Genomic DNA, 18,375 nt, shown 5'->3' on the forward strand with positions numbered 1-18,375 from the left:
TGTCTGACATAGAAGAACATAATGGTCCTGGCAATCCTTTTATGAGAGCAAGAAGGAAAAGGGAGACCCTCCCCTAACAGCAACATGGCAGGGTGGTCTAGGCTTAGCAGGTAACTGAAATGACAAATATGTGACAGACAAGTGTGAGTTATCAGCTAATAGGACCACATCAAAAAGGAAGCACATGCTAGAGGTAGCCATCACTCATGAAGAGCTTGCAAGGGGTCTAGCACTGGTATCATGCATTTTTTTTTTGAGGTTGCACTGCTGCATCTAAAAAGACATCTCTCAATGAACGTTAAGCTTATAGAACATTCAACTAGAGTAGAAGTCCTGCATCCTAGCTAGTGTGCCTTGTACAACTGTAGTAGGAGTGAGATCTGAGAAGAAGAAAACTAGTCTGTTCTAGATGCAGCCGAAAAAGCAGTACAGGATGCTTAGAGGAATGTTTCACATGAGTGGCAGTGTACAGAGATTCAGGGTATCGCTCTGCATAAGGGGCAATACAAACCAATTCACAGGACTGCTTCATGTAAGCTAGCAATGCAGCGAGACTCAAAACACTGCTTTGCATCATCTAGTAATGCAGGGAATTTAGGAGAATTCTCCTCATGACAGGCAGTGTGGTGGAACTCAGTGGATTGCTCTGGCTAACACTGAGTAAGTTCAAGATGCTGGAATTTTGGTGAGGTAGTGAAGACACCCCAAGGCAAAGATGTCCAGGGGATCATTTGTGGAGCATCTCTCATGTGTCTCATCATGACAGATGATAATGAGTAAAAATTTGACCACTTGCCAGTCAAGAAAAAAGCTAAACCTCATGATGCACTACAGGCCACTGCAAAGGCAAACTAAATATAACCAATGACTGGTGTTTTACTCCCTTACACCCCTCTGTGCTAGTCACCCTGAACAATCCCACCATCAGTGAACTGAAGTAGGCCTCAAGCTTTTCCTATCCCCTTGCAAGTGGCAATGCTGTAGTAGCAACACTTATGACAAATTTTCGCTATGTACTCCTCTCTTCAGCTGTAGAGACAGTGAAAGTGTGGGTTTTGATTTGTGATCTGGGAACCCCAAGAACACTTTGAAGGCTTCAGAATTTTAAGCATCAAACTCCAGAACGTCTCCAGATAAGTACCAGGCTTGACATCCAAACTGTGTGAGCATGACGCATAAACATAGTAATTGAGGGTCTGAATGTGCTCTTCCAGTATGATATGGGATTTCACAACTTGTGCTGGGGTGGGGGAGGGCACGCACTCCCAAGCAGATAAACAAGAGAAAACTCAGACATGAGATGTGCTAGGAAGTTGTGGATATAATAACAGAGATAAAACAACTGAAACTGAGATCTTCAGAAAAGGGTAGGAGCAAACTACATAGGAAAAAATGGGAATTGTGGGAACAATACATACAAGGCAGGAATGATGTTTAAAAGGAGGCAGGACTTAAATGACATATGTAATATTTGAGTAAGGAAGATTGGGCAGATTATAAGTGATGTATAATGTTTGCAACTGGGAGTGTGTCAGTATGGTTTGTGATGTAAAATGTTTGCAACAAGGATTGTGTCGGTGTGCTTTGTTTTCATTTAAAGCCTACATAGCTAAGAATATTTGAGCTAGAGGGCTTCGGGTCAGGACTCAGCCATTGGTGCCCTTTGTGGACCAGGAACTAGAGCAACAGTGGTTATCTGTACAACAACATGCCTCTATGAGCTTTGTTGAAGCTCTAGCTTCTTCTTCTTATGATCGTTGTACAGACAGTGGTTTGGTTGAGGTCACTCAATTGAGTGAGGAGTGACCAAACAATTTGAAAGACAGGCTTGTTACCAGACATGTCTCCAACAACTGGGCCAAGAATTGTTGTCCTTAGAGAAACAACTAAAAGAGAGGAAGTTACATAAATTTAATAGGGATCATGTGGACTATGAATGGGGTAGGCCCTTCGGACCACAAAAGAATGTGAAAATTTACAACCACGGGATCCAAACCGAATAAAAGAAAGCAACCTAGGTCCATATTAAGGAAATCGACCTCCACTTTTGGGGGACCTCAGGGGATGAATCTTCCTCCATGACTGACTCTGAGGCATCACATAGCTTAGCCTCACCTACACGCAGACATAGTAATATAGATATCCCTTTAGGGTCAGGAAACACAGAGAAGGGCGTAAACATCATAGACATACCCAATGTGGAGACCCTATTACAAATGATGAACAGAAAATAAATTATTGTAATGTGCTTAATATTTCTTAATGTGTTTTAACAACTACACAGATTGACCTATTGAATAAAGGCCTTAATTTTGTTCCTGCATTCTTTGTAGCTGAGGATGACTTTGTCTCTGATGTTTTTTGAGAAAGAGGTTAATGTTTCAGTTGATCAACCTTTTCATTTTCAGAAATCCAGTTTCATGCCGCCAATGCAGCCCACTGTACAATTATTTTTAAATCAAGTAGTTAAGGATTTACATGTACATCACAGTGATACACAACCAAAGCCACAATCTCTCCAGGCATCAACAATTAACTTTACATGAACTTAGATCCAACATGAACATTGTTATTCTACCTGCTGACAAAGGGGGAAGCGATTGTGGTGTTGGAATGGGAGAAATATGACAATGAGGCAACTTAATAATCGACTACATTACGTGCCCATGCCACTGGATCCCACTAGAGTATTTAAACATGAGATTGATTCTTTTATCAAATTGGCTGTAGAGGAAAGTATTATACCCCAAACTACCTCTAAACATCTTATGGTATCGGATCCTAAGAGACAATACCTTTACCTACTGCCAAAGATACATAAATCTCTACTGGATCCTCCAGGGAGACCTATCATTTCTGGCAGGGGCTCTTTAACTGAGCCATTGTCTGTGTTCCTGACTTGATATCTACGCCCATTACTCAAACATGTAAGAGCCCGTATCCAGCATACGACCGAATTTTTACGAATTACAGCTGATACCCAAATAGAACCAGATTGGTTCTTATGTACATTGGATGTATCGGTTCTCTGTACCAATAACCCTCACTGGGCAGGGATTCTTGCTATTCAATATTGGTTGGAGATTTCAGAGCTTTATCCACCTGGATTTAATACATTTTTGATTGGGCTCACAGAACATGTGCTAACTAAAAATGTCTTTTATTATCAGGACAAATGTTTCTGGCAGACACAGGGGACAGCAATGGGGGCATCTTTTGCCCCCATTTATGCTGACTTATTCATGGCATATATAGAAGAACAACTGATCTATGATCCCCTACACAATTTATATCTGCCTGAGATGGACATCTGGTGTCGTTATCTTGATGACTGTTGCTTAGTTTGGAAGGGTGATACTGTATTTTTACAGGAGTTTATGGATTATATCAATCATAGTAGGTGGGGAATACAGTTTATATGCAATTATGACAGGAATCAGATTGCATTTTTAGATGTATTGATAACAAGGAATTCAGATCATACTTTGAATACTGAGGTGTTCTGCAAATATCCTGAATATAATTCCATATTGCATGCATCCAGCCATCATCCACCCCATGTCATATGAAACATACCAAAATCTCAATTCTTGAGAATTAAGCGGATATGTTCGGACTCGAGTACATATGAACATTTTAGGAGAGACATGGTTTATAGATTAAAGCGTCGTGGATATAAGCCAAGGACAATCACCATGGCTTGTCATGAAGCATCATCCAGGGACAGGACTGAACTGATGGCCTACAGGGACAAAACCAATAAAGATTTATCTCAGATCAAGCTGATTACTACTTATGGACGTAATACCCATATGTTTTGTGAGGTGGTCCAGCGTAATTGTAATATTCTTATGTTGGATGATAGAGTTGCCAATTTGCTTCATGATAGATTTTTTTTGGTTATAGGAAGGGTAAAACCCTAGGCTCCTATTTTAATCATTATAAACGCGGGTTGGATTATCCTCCATCACCCAAACAGGCAACCCTTACAGGGGGATATCTCCACGGGTGTTTCCCATGTGGACTTTGCGTCCATTGTGTTAGGATGAACAAAACAAAATGTTTTAGTAGCCATAACACGGGCAAAGTTTTTGATATCAGATTTTTTGCAAATTGCAAAATCTTTCTAGCTACCTGCTCGTGTTCGGCTTTTTATGTGGGCCAGACGTCCAGACCAGTTAAATATCGCATTGGTGAACATTTGAGCGATACTAAACATAAAAAAGTCACCAATGCCCTTTATAAACATGTTTTGATGCATTCATCTGCTTCTTTTAGATTTACTATTATTGACATTATTAAGGGTAACAGAGGTAACCAGATTGGTTGGCATACTATTCTCAATCAAAAAGAAAAAAAATGTATAATTAGATCAGGTGGATTATTTCCACCAGAATTCAATGAGCAAATGTGACCAGCCAATCATTTTGTGATGTTGTCTTTACCATTCCTATATAATATGGCTTTTTGTAGTTTTTTATTTTTTTTAATTTTATTTATTTAACACTTGTTTACCGGGAAAGTCCGTCTAGGTTCCACAGATCCTGTTTTCAGCGGAGGCCCGGGGAGAAATGCTCCAGAAGCATGTCTTTAGTTATTTTTTACACTGAGGAAGGCATAGTTTGGATTGCTGAAACTGGTCTGTTTTTTTGCCATATTTATTAAATGATTATTCTCACACCACTACTGTGCTGGCTTTTTTCTTTCTGATGGACTTTAGAGACATTTAGCCGTGCACTGCCATACTTGCAGGGGAGTGTTTTTTGCATTCATTTAAATAAATGCAAGATTGCCTATGTAGTAAGTAATGGTTTAATAAAGATGTTCTTTGTTTAAAGAAATGCAGGAATTGAACAATTTATGTAATAGTGCTTAGGTTATATGATAGTTATATTATACATATCAATTTATGTGAGGTATAAAGTTTGTTATGTTAATACAGGTTGATTACTTTTATATGAATGCAAACTTACCTATGTCACACGTGATAATTCAATAAAGTTGTTTGGAAAAGAAAAAGGAATATCATAGCAGGAAATCACAGGAATTACCAATTCAGAAACTGAAATTCAAATCAAACCAACATAACTGGCTAGAATTCAGGCTATGAGGCAAAAGGTAATCATTTAAGCCTAGAGTACCTTTTTGTATACTTTCAGTTAACACCCATAGCTCCTTATGGCATCCAGTAATATTTGGGTCTGTCTTCTTTAACTACGTGACTTACTATATAATAACAGGTAGTATTAGAAACAGCAAGGCCTTATTAACAAAATTACACTAATACTGTTAATCTAGGATGCCCTGTAATAAAAACTTAATCACTGTTTGCTATTTCTTATTCATATGTTGATATTTTCATAACAGAGACCTACAAACATTTGAGGGGTGTGCTGTGAAATACCAGTGCGGGAGACAGGAAAATCCACTGCCAATGTCCATTGCCATCCAATATTCCCCAATATATTAAAATCTTTCTAGGAGGAGACATTCACCCTAATCCCAGCCCCATCTATCACAATGAAGATCAAGACAATTCTCTTCCACTTACTGCTCTAACCCATCAATAGTCAACCCCAATACCAGTAATCTAACCTTTACTGTCGTAAATGTTAGAAGTATAACAAATTGCTGAACTATATGCCTGGATTATCCAACACAAGTCTGATGTTCTCACTTTAACTGAAACTTGGCTTAAACCCAGCAAACATGACTCTCATATTACACCTCCTGGCTATAGTATCATCTGTAATGACTGTATAAAGAGGAAAGGCGGTGGCACTGCTTTAATATTTCCCAACTACTACCACATTTTCCGTTACACCATACCAATACAACAATTCAATTTAGCAGAGCTTCTTATTTTACTTTACTGAAATTAAACAATTACAAACAAATCTGTATTATAATTCTTTGCATTCCTGCTGGTGACAATACATCTATACTGGAAGATATCTTGGATATAGACAACAATTCCTCAAGAAATACTACTACTACAGGATGTGAATGCCATTTGGCTGGACATAAATTTGAACTCCGTTACATCTAGCATGAACATATTTGGTTTCACACAAGTAAAAAAATCCCCTATTAGACTGGATCCTAGACCCTAACAAATACATCACCTCAGGTACAATGTTTGACTGTCTCATGATCATCTCCTAATCTATACAACCAGACATCTTAGGATGGAGAAGGGGAAGATTCTAAATGTGGCATGGATTGACTATAAAAAATCATTTGATAGTATCTTAAATTCATGGCTAAAAGAGTGCTTAAAAATGTATAAGATATACCCTATACTGATCAACTACATTACAGTGACCATGAAATAGTGGCAAACCACTTTGCAGTTAAGCCATGACAAAGGACAAATTATGACTCCAAGGATAAAAATTAAAAGGAGGATATTCCAGGGTGACTCCCTGTCACCGCTGCTATTCTGTCTTGCCCTTAACCTTTTAAGCTGTCTACTTAGATTACGCCATGGCTACAACGTGGCTCCTAGAAAACAATGTGTAAAGACCTCATATCTCCTCTTTGTCAAAGATTTAAAATTGTACAGCTCATCAGATGAGGAACTAGCACAACTGCAAGTAATCAAAACTTTTTCAGATGATATAAAAATGTAATTTGATCTTGATAAATGTGCAAAAGCAACCTTTAAAGCAGGAACACTGCAGCACCAAGAAAACATCAGTTTGGGACAAGAATGTAATATAAAAGAACTTGAGCAAGAGAGTGTATAATTATTTTGGAACTGATGAACGATCAACAATAAAAGATGAACAAATGCAAATAAGACTTAGTAAGGAATACTTTAGAAGACTTAAATTAATCCTGAAAACAGCAGTGACATCTAGGAACAAAATTCAAGCTACAAATAGATTTGCTCTTCCTGTCCTGACTTACAGTTCTGAGTGATTGACTGGCGCCAAAACGTGTGGGATAGATTAGACAGGAAACAAGAAGGATGCTTCATGCTTTATAAAAAAGCATATAATTTATATGATTTATAAAAATCACTACATACCAAGATTATATATTCCCTGTACCGAAGGAGATATGGGCCTCCTTGAAACTGATTACATGTACAGATCATCAATCATGGGATTCCACACATATCTGCTGACCTCACAAGACCCAAACGCAGTGAAAGTTTTGAAATATGAGGACAATAAATCTAAGATGACTTCCCTGCTTAGTTTAGCAGAAGCATATCGGTGTCAAGCATGAAGGGAAACCAAACTAGAAGTACATAAAAATCAGGCAGCAACTGAATGCGCCAAAAAGCAAAAAGAAAGCATATAAGGTGAAGGATCTGATGAGAGGCAAGAAATGTGGAAAATGCATAAATACAGTTGCAAGTATAGAAAACGTCTGGAAAAAGTGTTGATCAGGATCGAACGCAGGAATGGTTAAGGAGAGATAAATTCAAACCAAAAGATGAAAGGTTAATTTTGGCGGCTCAAGATAGTGAGCTATGTACATGTTGGTTTACAAAGTCCATTGAACATGTGATAGAAATAGATAAATGTAGTTTTTATAAAACAGAAATGGAAACAGTTGCACACCTTGTTGCCGGATGTGACATACTAATGGCAGAAGGATTGTATACTGAAAGTCATAATAATGTGGCAAGACTGTTGCACTGGGGATTGTGCAAACATTATGGTATTGAAGTGGCTAAAAAAACACTGGAAACATGAGCCAAAAAGCATCATAGAAAATGATGAGTCTACATCACATGGGATCACCCATTACCAACAGTTCAAAAGATAGATGTGAGAAAAACAGATATAGTGGTTCAAGAAAAGAAGACAAAAGTAGTCTTGATCATTGAAATTGCTACACCCAGTAACTACAGTGTCTTGCATACAGAGAGACACATAAAATATCAGGATTTGCAGGCAGAAACAACAGGAATGTGGAAGAAAGATACCCAAACAGTTCCAATAGTAGTAGAAGCAACAGGTCTTATGAAAAAGAATCTACAATCATATTTAGATACATTACCAATACATGAAACCTCATACGAATTGCAGAAGGAATCATTACTGGGCATACTGTGAATGCTGCGAACAGCACTTTTGGCTGGCATCAAAGATTGAAACAATACTAATTTCATAAGCTTTAGCGTACTTTGACTTATGAATGGGGTCGATTCCCATCATGATATTACAAACTCAAAAGATTTGAAGAAATTAAACCAGACATCTCAAACATCCACATAAACAGCAAGTTTATAAAACAACATGTAACCCAGAAATGTTCATTTAACTGGAACTTCAGAAAAATCCTCCCCTTAGATGATGCAAATGAATTCAATACAATTTTCCTGAATATCCTAAATTGCCTTGTACCTCCTAGAAGGAATAGACTAAAAAGAAATAATGCAATTTGGCTATGCAAAAGGAGTAGAATGCTAATGCAGGATGGAGAAAAAGCAAATAAAAATTGCACAAATATAAAACACCACAATATACTAAAAATTTCAGAATGCTTCACAATTGTACTAAAAAGTAAATTAATGAAGACAAAGAAGTATAATATAATAACTTTGAGAATAATAGTAAACACAACCCTAAAAAAATTCTGGACAGTCATTAAAGAAATCTTGCATCCCAGCCATAAATTCAACTCTAACCCCCTCTCCCAATAACTCTTCACTTGAAACTGCAATACAGTTCAAGTCTTACCTCACAGACAGTCTAGCCTCTCTAACCAAGGATTCCTAACATCTAATCTCAACACTGACAGCCAGACATCACCACATCCATTTTCACTTTCAAGCCTGTGCTCAAATCCTGTATAAAACTACTCTTAAGCAAACTCAATCCACGCTCTATTACAGCTGATGACCTTCCAAGCAAATTCCTTAAAAAAGCATCTGAAAGCATTGCCTACCTTGTCTCAATCCTTATAAATAGGTATTATCCAGGAATCCCACATTCCCCCTCTCTGGAAAAAAGGCACTCTACAAAGAAGGAAATTCAACAGTCATTACTAACTTTAGACCTAGTAATCTTATCTCTCCTATCCAAAATACTTGAAGAATATATTCAGAAATAATTGCTTAACTATCTCCTGGAGGAAGAACTACTATACCCCACACAAAATGGCTTCCCTCCTTCCCATAGTACTAATACTGCACCTCTACCCTATATAGACATTGTCATTAAAGCTAGAGATAAATGGCAAACTAGTCTCCTCCTTATTTTTAGACTTATCTAAAACCTTGACATAGCAAACTTCTATTTCTAATGTCCTCATTAGGTCTCTGTCAGCCCACCATTCTATGGTTTACAAGTTAACGTATTCAATAGGTATTGATCAGTAAAATGGCACTCCACCTTCTCTCCATACATCCCAATCACCATTGGTGTACCATAATACTCTATCCTTGGTATCTTCCTCTTTAACATTTTCCTCAATAATGTTTACACATCCACACAGCAGACCTGTCTAATACAGTATGCAGATGATTTCACACTCATTTGCACATCTGATAATGTGGCTCACCGCTAAAAAAAATTACTCGGGAAGCTTTAACAGCAAATGAAACATGCCTTTGTAACTCACGACTCATGCTCAACCCCCAAAAAACAAACGGTTACTTTTTCGCCTAAATCCCAGTCCAATGAAAAACAAAATTTAAAGTCCTGCCTCTTGATAATACATCCACTGAAGTAGCTTCTCATAACAATTTATTAGGGATGATGATCTTAAATTTGACCTAAGCATATAAAATTGCATAAGAAAAACTAATCAAAAATAGGGATGCTTTACACAGCCAAAAACTTTCTCAATGATGCAAAGTACAGTTGTGTAAAATCTTACCATAATGGCAGATGTCTTTCTCGTCACTTTTGCAGTATCATAACATTAAGGATCCCCTGCCTACGGCAGCCCGACATGCATTCAGTATACTACAGCCTTAGGTTGCTTTAAGGTACACAGTACATCACATATGCTTCTCGCATGGCTCCAGTAGGATCGTCAGTCCAAGGAAAACCAAGAGGTAACCATACATTCAGAAGAGAAACTGAGTGAGGGGAGGAGGGAGGGAGTGAATACTGCAACAGTGGAGAGAAGGAAATCTACCATTATGGTAAGATTTTACAGAACTGTACTATGTCCTGCCATATTACTGTTGCAGTATTACACTAGGGAGAGTGCAAGAGCTCAGGAAGAAGAGAGGGAGGAAGAAGGAGCAGCACAGCTCTCTAGAATGGCCCTAGAAAATAACAGCGCTAGCTCTGGAAATTCCATCTTACTTGTAGTGCTTGGTAAAAGTATGCAAAGAAGTCCAGGTAGCTGCCTCAAGAATAGAGTTAGTATCCAAATCATTGAAAAAAAAATCATAGTTCTAGTAGAATGAGCCTTTACAGAATAAGGAGGCTCTTACTATGAAATGAATAACAAAAAGAAATAGCTTTTGAAATCCAAGAATAAAAAGAAATAGACTGATTAAGGGAAAACTCACTCACCACCTTGGGCATAAAAGAAGGATTAGTATGCAAGGACATCCTGTCCTTATGACATGCCAAAAAAGGAAGACAAGCCATAAGGGCTTGAAGCTCAGAAACCCATCTGGCAGAAGTAAGGGCTAACAGATGAACAGTCTTCCCAGAGCAATGTTGCAAGGAAGCTGAAACTGCAAGCTCAAAAGGAACCCAAGTCAATTTCTCCAAAATAAAATTAAGATCACAGGGAGGAGGAACAGGCTTCTAGGGAGCCTTAATATGAAGGACACCTTTAAGGAATTGTTTAGCTTCAAACCAAGAAGCTAAAGGAGGATATAAAGGCAAACAAGCAGGGACAGCTGATTAAGTGGGCCTTAACAAAAGAATAAGCCAACCGAGCATTGAGCAATTCACACAGATAAGACAGAACCAAAGGAACATTCACAGAAATTGGATCCATGTTATTAGAAAGTTACCAAACATTTGGATAAGTAGGATTTCCTAGTATTGGGTTGCCTGGCCTCCTGCAGGACCCTAAGTACGTTCTCAGAAAAAAAAGGAGTCTATGTGGAATTAAATTCCTATCAACCACACAGTCAGTTGAAGAGTGGATAGGTGGGGGTGGACGAGAGATCTCTTGTCTTGTGTTAGTAGGTCTACCCTGTGAGGCAACTTGTGATGATTGCCCTTGGTTAAACATAGAAGAGGGAACCAATGCTCTCGGCCAAAAGGGAGTTGCCAACAAGATGTTGGGGGCATCCTGTTGAATTCTGAACAAGACTTTTGGAATGAGGAGAAGGGAACGGAAAGCAAAGAAACATCCACTTCCAAGAAAAAGATAGGGCGTCAACCTCCCATACCACAGGACCTGGGTCTCTGAGACAAAACAGAGGAAGTTGAGATTTCACAGGGGAGGCAACTAGATCTATTTGAGGATATCCCCCACTGGTGGACAATGTCCAGAAACACATCCCTGTGAAGTATCCACTCATGGGACTGAGTTAAGGACCTGGTCAGAGTGCCTGCCACAATGTTTTGACCTGATGGAATGTAAACTGCCTGAAGAGTCACTTGATACTGAACAGCAAGATCCCATACCAGGAGTGCCAACCAGCAAAGAAGGTAAGATCTTGTTCTCCCTTGTTAGTTGATATACCACACCACTGTGGTGTTGCCTGTAAACACCTTGAGAGGTCCCATGGAAAAAAGAGGATGAAAATTCTGAAAAGCCAACAGAAGGGCTCTCATCTCATTGACTTTGATGTGTTCCTTCTGTTGAAGAGGAGACCAGAACCCCTGCACTTTTAGGAAGCCAAAAGCTGCTCCCTACTCTATATTTGAAACATCTGTGAACAGCTCATGGGAGGGAAGAGGGGCATGAAAGGGGAGCCCTGGATTTAGGGACAACTGCCGGGTCCACTAGTGGAATTCTATTTTGAGACAAGGTAGAAGAGGAAGTACAAAATCTAGGGGCTGAGCATACTGAAGCCAAACTGACTTCAGGAGCCCCTGAAACTTTCTCATATGAAGTTTGGACAGAGGAAGCATAGGAATGGTGGACGCTATAAAACCCAGAGCTCTCAAACTCCCTGGCTGAAATGGAAACCAGAGGAAGAAGACTTTCAAAGAAGGAGATGAGGGTCAGGGCCTTAGGAGAAGGCAGGGATGCCAGCAAATGCACCGTTTGAATCCTGAAACCCAGAAAAAACATGGTTCTGAGAAGGAATCAGAGAAGACATTTTGAAGTTTACTGCAAACCCCAGGCTCTGAAGGAGAGAGATGGCAGAATCAAGTTTTTGCAACAGGATCTCTGGAGAGGATGCCTGAAACAGCAGGTCATCCAAGCAGGGAAATAATTGGGTCCCCTGAAGCCTGCAAAAAGCAATCACAGGAGTGAAGCCAAAGGGCAAAGCAACGAACTGAAAATGCCAGGAAGCAACAGAGAAATGCAAAAACTTCCTGAAAAAGGGATGGATTGGAATATGGAAATAACCATCCTTGAGATACAGAGACAATATATAATCCTGAGAAAGCAAAAGATGGAACAAAGTCTGAAGGAACAACATTCAAAAAGAGGGCACCTTCAGAAAAGTATTTAGATGAGAGGTCTAGAACTGGTCCGGGTCTCAGAATACTGTCTTTTCTGGGTAATAGAAACATCCTGGAGTAAAACTCCCTCCCCCTTTGGGAAACATGCACTTCCTGAGTCAAAAGGTCCTGAAGCACCTCAGGGAAAAAGGAGAGTTGTTCCTGAGTAGGCTGAGGAATACCCATAAAAGGGGGAAGGGTTTTTCACACTATGAAATAACCCTGGCAAATAATGAACAAAACCCGGGAATCCTGAGTAATCTGTAACCAAACTGAAAGAGGGAGAGAGATAGGTGGAGAGAAAGAGGAAAATTGCTGGGATGAATAGGATAGTCAGACACCACCAGGTTTACCTCGAAAGGAAGACTTCTGAGTCCCTGAAGTCTGAGCAGCCCTAGCAGGAGGAGCCGGCTTGCCACCTTTTTGCCCTTAGGAGGTAGGCAAGATAGCCTGCGAACAAAGGCTGGTTTACTGGAGTAGTTTCTCTGAAATTTAGGAACAGGAGAAAGAAACGCATGTTTGAGTTCTTGTAAAGCCTTCCCCTTATTCTGAAGGTACTTAAATCAGCAGCAGCTTTACCAAATAAGTGTTTATTATCAAGAGGGGCATCCATCAACTTAGTCTTGATATCATCACGCAAAGGTTGAAGCTGAAGCCAAAAATATCTTCTTATTACTGACCCAAAAAGCAGCAGCCCTATAAGGAGCATCTGCTGCATCATAACTACAACTGATGGAATGACAAGCCACCTAGGAAAAAGTCCCTAATAGGTTTTACCCACAGAATGTGAAGATCAGAAATAATCTGACAAGCCTGAGACAGGACAGCCAACACATACCTGGACATATGGGTCTGATAATTAACAGCCTTAAAAGCCAAGGTAGCTGAGGTGTAAACCTTCTTACTTAGCCTTTCCCTGTTTCTGCTGTCTTTATCAGAGGGTAGAAATATGGGCGAAGGAAACAATTGAGAGGGCGTGTCAGAGGCTACAGACATCACCGAGGGATCAGCAGCTGGACATTTGTACAAAATTTTACAGTTCTCAGACACTCTATAAAACCTATCAGGATTCTTGGGAGCAGGGGGCAGAGAATCAGGAGCTTTAGAGGCATTGGAAAATGCATCCAACAAAACAGCCAAAAGAGGAGGAACAGCAGACGGTTTGGGATATTCCATATGCAGCAACTCATAGTACCTCTTGTGGATCTCACAGACCTGAGTACAATCCCATTTAAAAAAAAAAATTCATCACCCTGGTGATTGTGTCCCCAAAATAAATCCCTTCAAAGGGAGTATCAGGACTGGTAGATTCCTCTTCCTCTGACCCATAGTCCAAAGGAGAAGGAATTTCAGAAGAGGCAAAGGATTCCTCATCAGAATCCAACTCCACCTCAGAGAAATCCCATTCCCTAGGTCTTTTAAGCAGAGTAGAGGACCAAGGGGGAGTTGGAACAGAAACACCTAGAGGAGATTTCAATGTCATCAAACCACTAAACAAACATTGAATGAAGCCCTGCCACTCAATCTGTGGATCCATAGGGGAGGAAGAAACATGATTAGTTTTTTGCATTTTCTTTAATGGGATGTCTGTCTTATAAAACTTGGAATGCTCTGACTCAGGACAGCATTCAACAACAGTAGTGAGTACTACTTCTCTGACTAAAATCTGGGGAACACTCCTAGGCCCCTCAGAAATTATCAACCTTGGTTCTCCCTGAATGCCCAAAATGGATGAATGCAAAGCCTTCTCGGATGTGCTTAATGCTGGATCCCTACTGGCCTCCAACCCATTTGTGGCAGAGGAATGTGACAACAAATCCAGGCCAACCTCCGGGCATTCACTCACCTTGGAAGAAACATCCAGCGGAGGCTGAAGAGGGGAAGATTCCAGCCTAGGCTTTTCAGCCTTCCCCTTATCTGATGGCTGTCCCTCAGGGCAGGAGGTTCCCTCCATAGTATCTTTTGCAAGAAGTTTAACTCACTGATTCTCCAGATACAGCGCCAAAGAAGAAGGTCTACTACACAAAGTTTTTGATGCAAAAGCCACACAGATGGAAAAGGACATATGGTTGTACGAGGCGCCAAGGCAAAACAGACACTGTTCGTGGTAGTCTTTATGGAGAATCTATCTTCCACACTGGCATTTACTCTTCTTGGATGACAAGATGCCCCACAAGCAACAAAAAGACAAGTAAAAAATCAAACCCAATGGGGCACTCACTTATCTGCAATGACTTGGTGAAACCAGCAATGGAACATAGGCGTTCAGACTGATTATCAAGAAATGGCATTCAGACTGGTGGCAAAGAAGTTCTGAGGATGGTACATCTGGACATCACCTTTATGCCCTATGCTAAATGAGGAACCTACGTGTGACATATTGTACCTTTAAGCAACTTAAAGCTTTGGTATACTGGCCAGACATCTGACTGCCCTAGCCAGGGTATCCCTAATGTTTTCAATACTGCAACAGTGAAATGGAAGGACATCTAAAAACTACACTTGCCACTACATATCCCCTCCCCCACACACTTCTTTATGGTGCTCCTATCCTTACTAACCTTCAGGCATCATAGAAATCAAAACTTGCACAATGCCATAACAAATTTCCTAAATTTGCAGCAAATACCCCTTTCAGAACCCATCACTGTATAGCACTAAAAAGCCTAAACTAGTTATAACTATCCCATTAACTTAGATATACACAGCTTCTTACTACCTATAAAATTTTCCAGAATCTAACTGCTTATCTGTCACTAAGTTACAATCCATTGAAAAAAAAAAAAGTTATCTTTCTACAAACCTATCAAATCTGCTGGGCAATGTCTGTACTTGTACAAGGTTGCTAAGGCCTGGAATTTCTTCTCTCTATCCATCAGGTCAATACCCTCCCTCCCATCCTTCAAAACCATTCTGAAAGACATTCTGACCAAATGCTGGCTCTGTTCTTGCTCAACACGAGGGTAAACTACATCCTTACATGTGGGCAAATACCTATTCATACCCACATCTCCTTACTCTCCCTTCTTCACTCACTTCCTTCCTTCAATCAATTTCGCTGTCTTGGCTTTTACTCTAAATATACCATAAGCCTGCTTTTCTCTCACTTCATACTGCAATTCCTGTTTGTACTATATTAACTTACCTTTATTTTCTCTACAAACTGGCTAAACTTTCTCTATTACATCATTGTTGTATAACTTGTTTCTATTCTTAATCAATATTTTTATATTATGTCTAATTTGGTAAAATTATTTGAACAGTGTTTTTTTAAATTATTTTTAAAGACTGTAAAATTATTCTTTACACATTTTGTAATACTTTGGAGCTTTTCTCCCTGGGCATCCGCTGTAAATGTGCTCCTACCCAGTTGGACTTTCCATTAACCAAATATTAATAAATAAATAAATATCATACTATACTGGAGATAATGCTATTTGTCTGTTAGTAATAATACTTCAAAAACCAAGTGACTTACAAATTCTTGGACAAAAAATGTCCTTGATATTTGCATTGTAAGATGCACATTTTGAGAGATATTCAGTGTTATTTATATTGTTAATTATACAATTGCACAAATATTTTCATATTTAATAAAATAATTCAATAAAAATGTAATCTGAGAGGTATGCTTTACTGCCACATGAAAACTTATGCCTGGCTAACCAAAGAGTTCTCATAGTTTAAGTCTAAATTGTACAGTTTCCAAGATATGACAATTGTTTGTGAAAGTTTAGCAAAACAAAAATATAATTCCTGGTTCTTGTGCATTATAATATCTTATAGTATTTAAAGAAAGACCATGAATGCACCATAAAGAATACTTCTTACTGACAACATTGTTAAATTTACAGTTTTAATAGCTTTTATTGATCACAAAATGTTTACATGTTTCTTTACGCTTTTTAAGTTGATTTTTCAGAAAATGCTCTGGAATGCAAGGATGTGTGTAGACTGCTAGAGGTGTAACATTCCACACCACATAGGTATTAATGAGTTAAGACAATAATGTTATGCAAAGAAACATTTAAATATACCTCTAAATTTTGCATGTGTTTTGAATTCAATGACAAGCCGTCCATCTTCACGAATATAGATCCTTATGACTTGGAGTCTTGCAGACAAAACGCTTTCAGTTTGAATACCTATCACAAAGGTTTCCCCACAAGGATAGAAAAGTGAACAATGAGAAGGTATTAATTCACAAAAGTCATATCTGAAAGTAAATGGGTATATGCTTAAAAAACATACCTGTCCTCCACAGGACAGTATCATAAAAGAAAGAGAATTCCATTTCAGTATGATGCTCCATGGATGCCCAGCCTCGTGGAGCTGTCACATATATGTATGATACGTAAAGCGGTACTTGGACTGTGAGAAAAGACTGGGCTGAATCTCGGACCTGTGGAAATTACAACAAGAATCTCGATAGTAGTGTTCTGCTCAGCTACATTTTGTTACATACAATAACTATATTACTTGTAGTTTAACTAAATGCAAAACTAATCCATGAGCATGCAAAGTAAAGTGATGAAAACTAATGTAAAACTCATGCATTTTATACAGTGCTACAGATTTGTAAAACAGTCTTGTGTTTTTCTACTAGCTCTACCCAGACGTTTAAGTCCAAGTATCCTGACAAAAGGTTAAAAGCAAAGCCCTTATACAGTTTTTACATGAGCCTGACCAGGCTGGGACAATTAATCCCCAAAACAACTGCCCCTAATTGCTGCACCGCATAGATACAAGGTATGTGCAGCACCAGTTATTGTTACTCAAGAGTTACAACACTGAAATACTCACAGTACTTTGTTACGTGACAGCCTAGCCACAGTAAACAACAAAAACATGTTTCTGTTTTGCCTCCATTGCCTTCTTCCTCCTGTTGAGGTACTACCAATGATCACTTAATTGGCAGTTCCATAATGAGGCATTACATGCTCCACACTGGAGACTACAAGCTTCTTCTGGAATATTTATGCCATCAGCAGGTCACTAATGCTTCTGTTGCACTCTAATGGCCTCCCTACTGCAGCCCATGTTTGTTCCCATAAACATTTTTTCTTGTAAGCTTATTGGAACTACAAAACAGACCATTACTTTAAATGGTTGTAAACTGTCTCAGAGTTTTAATATCACACAGCAAAGGCTGAACTGGAAGAGTACTTTAGCAGCAACTTTACATCTTTGGTCATAATTTGACCTATCTCAGTAGGCACTAACATGACAGCCTGACAGTTTTTACGGAAACAGAGAAAATATGAAAATATTTTACATTGCATTTTGAAATCTGCATGACATGTCACTACATGCAAGGCTAAATAAAAACTTTGTTTCAGGAGATGGTGTGTGCAAGATTGCCTGGCGGAGAGGTAGCATAGTTCATGGAATTCCAAACAACTGATGGTCACTTTTCAGGAAATCTGGAAATTTAAAATGAGATTATCTGATCTCAAAGAGGCTTTGCCCCACTTCACCTGGGGACACTAAGTTCTTTTATATAAAATATGTTTTACTGAAATAACCCATCAGTCAAATTGAACTGCATTTAATATAATGTATCCAGACAGTTACACCTCCAACAAATGAATACATTTTTAACTTTAATTCTTATTTTACTTTCAATAAGATTTGGCAAACTCACTTCCAAGATGGCTGCACACTGAGTAACAGCTTAATTTCAGCTCTCCCAATGTGAAAACACAAACTCGGTAAAGAAAGCCAGTGAATTTGTCTTTTTGGGTACATTTCAGTTACTGGCCAGTAAGCATATTGTATGGATACCAGCAAATAAGAAATTTAGAGAACTTGAAAGAAAATC

The 18,375-nt window shown here is 38.9% G+C and overlaps 1 protein-coding gene across 1 annotated transcript in view; it reads right to left on the reverse strand.

The window, feature by feature from the left end:
• LOC122792799 (extracellular matrix organizing protein FRAS1-like) overlaps positions 1-18,375 on the reverse strand; it is a 4,352,848-nt gene that overhangs the window by 345,192 nt on the left and 3,989,281 nt on the right. The window contains exons 65-66 of the mRNA XM_044060368.1: positions 16,806-16,956; positions 16,592-16,699 (exon numbers count right to left, since the gene is read on the reverse strand). Coding sequence (XP_043916303.1) covers positions 16,592-16,699; positions 16,806-16,956 — 259 coding nt within the window. The remainder of the gene's footprint in view (positions 1-16,591; positions 16,700-16,805; positions 16,957-18,375) is intronic.

This window comes from Protopterus annectens, chromosome 2.part0, assembly GCF_019279795.1.
Source record: "Protopterus annectens isolate FY-2018-M chromosome 2.part0, PAN1.0, whole genome shotgun sequence".
Taxonomy (NCBI): Eukaryota; Metazoa; Chordata; order Ceratodontiformes; family Protopteridae; genus Protopterus; species Protopterus annectens.